General features: G+C 34.2%; 1 protein-coding gene across 1 annotated transcript in view; it reads left to right on the top strand.

Moving 5' to 3' along the window:
* The window catches only part of ATP8A1 (ATPase, aminophospholipid transporter (APLT), class I, type 8A, member 1), a 235,996-nt gene that overhangs the window by 112,014 nt on the left and 117,275 nt on the right, over positions 1-6,707 (top strand). Inside the window, exons 20-21 of the mRNA XM_008567055.1 lie at positions 175-244; positions 6,140-6,224. Of these exons, the coding sequence (XP_008565277.1) occupies positions 175-244; positions 6,140-6,224 (155 nt within the window). The remainder of the gene's footprint in view (positions 1-174; positions 245-6,139; positions 6,225-6,707) is intronic.

Here is a 6,707-nt window from a genome sequence, read left to right as displayed (position 1 = left end):
CAAAGGTACCCTACTGTACACCTGGGGGATAGTTTGTATAGGTGGAAGGATAGGGCTCATACTTTGGCCAAATTTACTTTTTTGCCGTGAGTATTAAAGTATGTGAGGCATGACAAACATATATATGCACATGCTCAGTATAAAAGGACATCATGGAAAACCTCTTTCTTTCAGCGCTAGAAAAAGAATGTCAGTGATTGTTCGCACCCCATCCGGGAAGTTACGACTTTACTGCAAAGGAGCTGTAAGTATTTTTCTCTTTTACAGTTTTGATTTATGATGGTTTATAATGTATATGTTAGGCATTCTGCTATGGAAATGTGACACACATGTTTAACATGAAGTTACTGACATTCCACTTTCATTGGTATTTTATAGTAATAGTGTTCAGCTCATTCTGGTGAAATGTTGAATTCCATCCAGGTAAATTTCTTGCTTTGCAAAAGCTTGGCCTAGATTATTTTTATAATTCAATTTGTGATACATAATATTAGAGGTTTATATTATATAAACTATTTTAGAAGACCATTATATATAGAAAATATTTTTAAATTGTATTATAATGTAGTGATCCACTCTAGTTTGAATCTTATTTTTTAAAGACCATAGAAATGGGAGGAAAAATTAGATTATAATTACTGGTGTTTGTCTTGCATTGTTTTAATTATAACAAAACTTCTGACTATTGGTTGGCTTTGGTGTACTGGCAGGTTATATTGACAGAAATCATAATATGTCATTCTAAGTGAATTTTCCTCATGGAAAAATAAGAAGTCTACTGACCAGGGCCTTTTTTGTTATTGAGATCAGTCAGTATTTTCCTTCTGAATTGCCTTTTCAGGTATCTAGTTTATAAATTTCCCAACTTGGAACTTTCCAGTTTTAAATAAAATCAACACCCTTGCTTTTATCACATGGAAATTTGGAAACTGAACTTAAGAAGCTCAAGCCTATTATTTAAATTCTTGTTGTGAATGTTAATAAATGCCTTTTCTTTAAAGCATTGAAATGCAATTTTTGGATGCCTTGGTTTTAAAACATTTAAATTTTGGTGGAATTAATTTGTAATGTCTTATGAATTTAGTTTTAGTATTCCTTTGGTTTTGTATTCTCAGTGATTCAAACACTTAGCATTTATTCATTGTGTACATTTTATCATCAGAGTTTGAACTGGATTTTGGAGATGTGAAGATAAGTCCTAAGACTTGTCAGGAGCTTAAGAATAGTTAGGGAAATATAAAAAGAGAAGATTAGGATACAATATTGAAGTATATTGTAAAGATCTTCTGTATCCTAATGGTAACATTCAGTGATAAGGGAATAAAGAAAGTCTTTAAGACCTCCCACCTTAATTGGTTGATATATATCCAGTTTACAATACCCAAATCACATTCTTCTTTTTTTAGTTTTGCACAGTGTTTTACCTAGAAACTGGGGAATTAAAGCATTGAATAAAAAATAAAAACATTGGGCTTCCTTTTTTAGTCATCACAGAGATAGTTTGCATATATTAACTTTTTTATTGCATTGTTTTCCCTCACTCCCCAATTGACTATGAAATATGGTTAAGTGGTAAAAAGGCATAATCACATAAAATAGCAACAAATATCTGAGAACTACTTGTAGTTTGGCAGGGAATAGCTGAATATGAGACTGGAAAGGTGGGCCTGAGTTAGGTCTTTTTTTTTTTTTTTTCATGTTTAAGAACTTGAATTTTTTTCCTGATCATTCTGATACCATTTAGGGAGATGATTTAAGGCTGAAGAGAGATGCATACAGAGTTACCAGTTGAGGTCATTGACAATAAATAGTCCAGGCAAGAATCTAGGATTTGCACCAAGACGTTGCACAGAAGATTGAGAAGAGAAATATCTAGGACTTAGTAATTTATTGCACATTGGCAATGAGGGAAAAGATTGTCTAGAATAATTGTAGACTAAGTGATACCACTTACCAAAATAGGGAGTTGGGAGCTACATTTGGGTTATAAAGCAGAGATACCTGGATTTCACAGGGGAAGAAATCTGGGGTGCAACTACTGATCTGTTAACAAGTATAGCTGGAAATTAAAAGCAGAGAATTGATAAGATTGTATATGATGAAAATATTATGTGAAAAGAGATGAGGGCTAAAAGTGAAAAGAAAAAAAAACCAGGAAGGGAGAAATTTGGAGGAGATTGAAATTGGAGAAGAATCGGGGGAGCCTTTTGATTCCTTGTTAGAAGGAATAATCAACAGTGACAAGTACAACAAAAACCTAGTAATAAGAATTCACTAAGAAGTCATCGGTAGTACTTCCCATTCAGGAGAGTATGTTGATGTTTTGACGTATCTCCTCTATTCCAAAATCGTGGCAGTGATGGATATAGTTTGTATAAAAAGAAAACAGAAAGATAAAACCAGACTTAAGGGGCCGGCCCGGTGGCGCACTGCTACAGTGCGCCGCTTGGGAGCGCGGTGGCACTCCCGCCGAGGGTTCGGATCCCACATACAGACCGGTTCCCGCTCACTGGCTGAGCGAGGTGCGGGCACAACACCGAGGGTTGTGATCCCGTTGCCGGTCCCGGTCCGGTACGGGCACGACACTGAGGGTTGCGATCCGTTGCCGGACACGAAAAAAGACAAAAAGGAAAAAAAAAAAAAACCAGACTTAAAAACAAGATACATATCTTTGGAGATTAAAATACAAATAAAAAATCATAGCGATTCATTGAACTGAAGTCTTGAGCTGGGTGGGGTGATAGTCTCAGGTTGTGGGTTTGGAATCCAGGAGCAATAGCTGGAGTTGTCCTCTGTGGGGTAATGGAGCAAATAGTACTTTATATAAAACGCAGATGGGAACCAGACTCCCTGCTTTGAAGCCAAAGACAGTGGTAAGCTTCCCCAGTCATGAAAAGAAGCTGAGAAACCTCGTGTCCACCTCTGCAGAGGATATTTAAAGCCACTAGGTTGGGATGTGTGCAAAGTGGGAGAGAGCAAGAGCAAAGCTTGGTGGCACAGGAGGAAATCTCATGCCAAGGGAGATGATGAGCAACAAAAACAACTGGATCATGGATTCACTCCAGATTAAATCATTTGTGTGGACCAGTCTCACAAAGGATGTTTATAGCTCAACATGATAAATAAATTCCAAATATTTTCAATTAAAAATAAATATGGAGTGAAAATGGGAATACATGTAAGGTAAATTAGAAATCATAAATAATTTTTTAAATAAAAACTAAATAGAATAAACTCTGGATTAAACATGGTTGAAGGGGTGGAAGTAGAATTGGGGAATTGGAAGAAAAGTTCATCTAAAATACAGCACAAATATAGTGACTTTGTGTACATATGTGTGTGTGTTTATGGATGACTTATTTTTCCTGCTTTTTCTAGGGTTTCTAAAATGAAGATGTTTTGTTAATTCTTACATAAAAAGTACACAATATATCTTTTATATCAGTAATAGTAGCCATCTTAAGAAAAGTTACATTTATACAAATAAAAATTTATTCAAGAAAACAAGAATCCTACTCCAAAATTTATATATCAGAGGATTAGAAACTTGACTAATAAACTTAATACTTTAGGACCCTTAAAGTGACTGAAAATGTCAAGTTATGTGTCCCTTAAAGTTTTGTGCCATATTGAAAAAAAAAAAACACGTCTGAAATTAGTTATTTTCAGCAATTTACCACCAAGTCAGAGGCAGAGTACAGATAATTCTGAATGGCACACATAAACATAGAAAATGTTTCTCTGTGTTTAAATATGAGTGTGTCTCATATCTTTGGTAAACTTCCAGTTCAATGGTGCCCAAGCTTCATGTAGCAGGTCAGTCTTTGCTTGCCGTTGGACCTGACAGCAAGATCAGATTCCTCTACGGCAATTGGCTAATCATAGCAAGATTATCTCAATCGTTTCAGTATAAACTGCACTACTTAAGTAAATGATTATGTAAGACCTTTTTTTTCCCCCGCAGTGCTACCTGCTTTTATTGTTACCTTTTGCATTTTATTGTGCAGTTCTTCCTCCTTCTGTATTGGGCAACATGGTATCACATGGTATTCCATACAAGTGAACTTTCAGGATGATCGAGAATTACATCACATGTTTTATTCATTTAACAAACATTTTTTTTGAACGCTTACCATGTGCTCGCTCTAAGTAACAATAGAGCAGTATTTGAACTTCAGTCTAAAAGATGAGTACGAAAACAACTTTTTGAATGAAAATTTACCAAAGATGAATTATTAATCATGAGTTTAACTTTCCTCAAAGCCCTGGGCTGTTTATACAGAGCCTAGAATGTGACTATGCCATGCTACTCCAGCAGCATCTCCTCACTATAAATTTTTGCTTTTACCTTTCGAGGACCAGAGTACCAGATAAATAAATCCAGTGAAGATTTCCCATAAACAAAGACTCAGTGTGTTTTAGTCTAATCTAGTGCATAACATGCTTTAGTGCCTGTAAAGAAACCATTTTTGGTTCCTAACAATCTAACAAATACTTGATATAACCTTCTGACTAAAGGAGTGTTACTATGGGTGAAAAAGTATCTGTATATATTTATTTTTCACAAGTAAGCATGGACAGCCAATTGTGATTGTCATCTAAAAACATAATATATGTTTAATACAGAAAGCCACATTCTGTCCCCTGCTTTTCTCTATAAAGAAAGTAGAAAATTAATTTCTCCTATTCCAAGCATAGTTTTTTCCACTAGAATATTTACATACACTGCAGAATTTAGTCTTCCTGATTTTATTACTTATAACTTTTGCTTTCATGATTTTAATTTTTCAAAAGATTTTCTTGGTTTTAAAATGGCCTATATTAATTTCACTGAAAATTTCATTGGCCTCTGAAAAACATAGAATTCATTAGTTATACCTTTCATTCTCAGGAAGGAGCCCTGAAGAGAAATTATCATTTCCTTTTGCTTTGCCCCCCTTTCCATTCAGCCACTGAAAAATGAAAAGAAATTCATAATTGGGGTCTGGAATATTCCATCTGTTCTGAGGTCACTGAGTTCTGTTTCTCTCATGGGTTCTAAATCATACTCCATTAGTCTGCTTCCAAATCTCAGCCCTGAGACTGGAGACCCCAAAATGGGTAATACCACTGAGAAGGTAATTGCATGTAAATGATTTATTTTTTCCTGGTCTAATAAAACCACGAAGGCTGAATACTAAAATTCTTAAAGCATTAGACCAAAGCCAGGGAATAACTAAAGGAATAATAGGCAATTTTTAAAGGAGCAAAAACTAGAGAAACATAAGTTGTGCATAAAGTTAAAGCTGAAAAGTGCTTTAAAGATAATCCAGTAATTGAATTTTACAGATTAAGTAAACTAAGTCTTAAAGCTGAAGTGACGCAGTCAGAAGTATTCAGCTATTGAAGGCAGTTTAAGGTTTGTCCAAGGTTCTCAATATACCTACTAGCCTTCTCTATGGATTTAGTCCTTTTTTCTTAAAATTTGTTCTTCTGTGAGCACAGTCCCATAAAGATACTCTAACCCCTAAAACGTTCTCCGGTCAAATGAGTTTGGGGCACTTACGACGTAGCTCCCTTAGAGATCCACCACACACACAGATTTTAAATTCGCTACGAAGCATTGCAGCAGGAAAAGCTCTTTAGCTTTGGTCAGTCCAGAATTTACCAAATTTTCTTGAGTTCTGGACTGTTCTTCCTTGTAGCACTTATGAACTCTTTACAGTATTCTGCAAAACCTTCAGAGATGGGGGAAGATCTTGCAGCATGTGGGAGATAAATGACGTATTAATAGAATATATGATTTTGAACATTGGCATGATTCAAGATTTATTCAGAGACAAGGAAATGAAAATGTAGGACTAGAACCTTTTTCTTAGTGTCATGAGGAAAACAGTGTTATTAGGTGAAAATATTTTTTAAATTAATTCTAAAAGTGATTGGTAGTTTTTATACTGATTTCTTACTAATATTGTTGCCAATATCAACTTTTTAAAACTCAGAATGCTTAAGTGCATTATAATTAGGTGAAAATATTTTTTAAATTAATTCTAAAAGTGATTGGTAGTTTTTATACTGATTTCCTACTAATATTGTTGCCAATATCAACTTTTTAAAACTCAGAATGCTTAAGTGCATTATACTTCTCTTTGTTTTCTAGGATACTGTGATTTATGATCGACTGGCAGAGACTTCAAAATACAAAGAAATTACCCTAAAACATTTAGAGCAGTTTGCTACAGAAGGTGAGTGTAATATGGCAATAAAACATGATTAAAATAAAATCACATATTTCTGATATCTTGCAGGATCACTGTTATTATTTTACTTAGAGATTCCTAAAGTGAGATATTATTATTGATTATTTAGATTTTACTATATGCTGTTCCCAGCCAGTACTTTTATTTTATTTTCCTAAAACAGTATTTCTTAAAATGTTGAGACTTTGTCCCCATGCTTTAGGTGGTAGGACCCATAAATCTGTTTTACTTTTTAGAATGAATACTATTTACAGTTTAAATACTTTACCCTATATTTCAAGCAGTCCATTAGGAAAAGAAGCAAGAGTCAGAGAACTGAGATATTCTCACCTGACTAAGAAAAAGAAAATAAACCTGTATAACTATTAAAATAGTAATTAAATGTAGTTTCAACTCGAAACTTTTTATTAAAAACCTATGTAACTATTACAGTACTTAATTTAGTTACAACTCAAGACTTTTTTTTTT

Source organism: Galeopterus variegatus, unplaced genomic scaffold, assembly GCF_000696425.1.
Source record: "Galeopterus variegatus unplaced genomic scaffold, G_variegatus-3.0.2 Scaffold288, whole genome shotgun sequence".
Taxonomy (NCBI): Eukaryota; Metazoa; Chordata; class Mammalia; order Dermoptera; family Cynocephalidae; genus Galeopterus; species Galeopterus variegatus.
The sequence above is the reverse complement of the archived record's forward strand: the minus strand, read 5'-3'. Positions and strand labels throughout refer to the sequence as shown.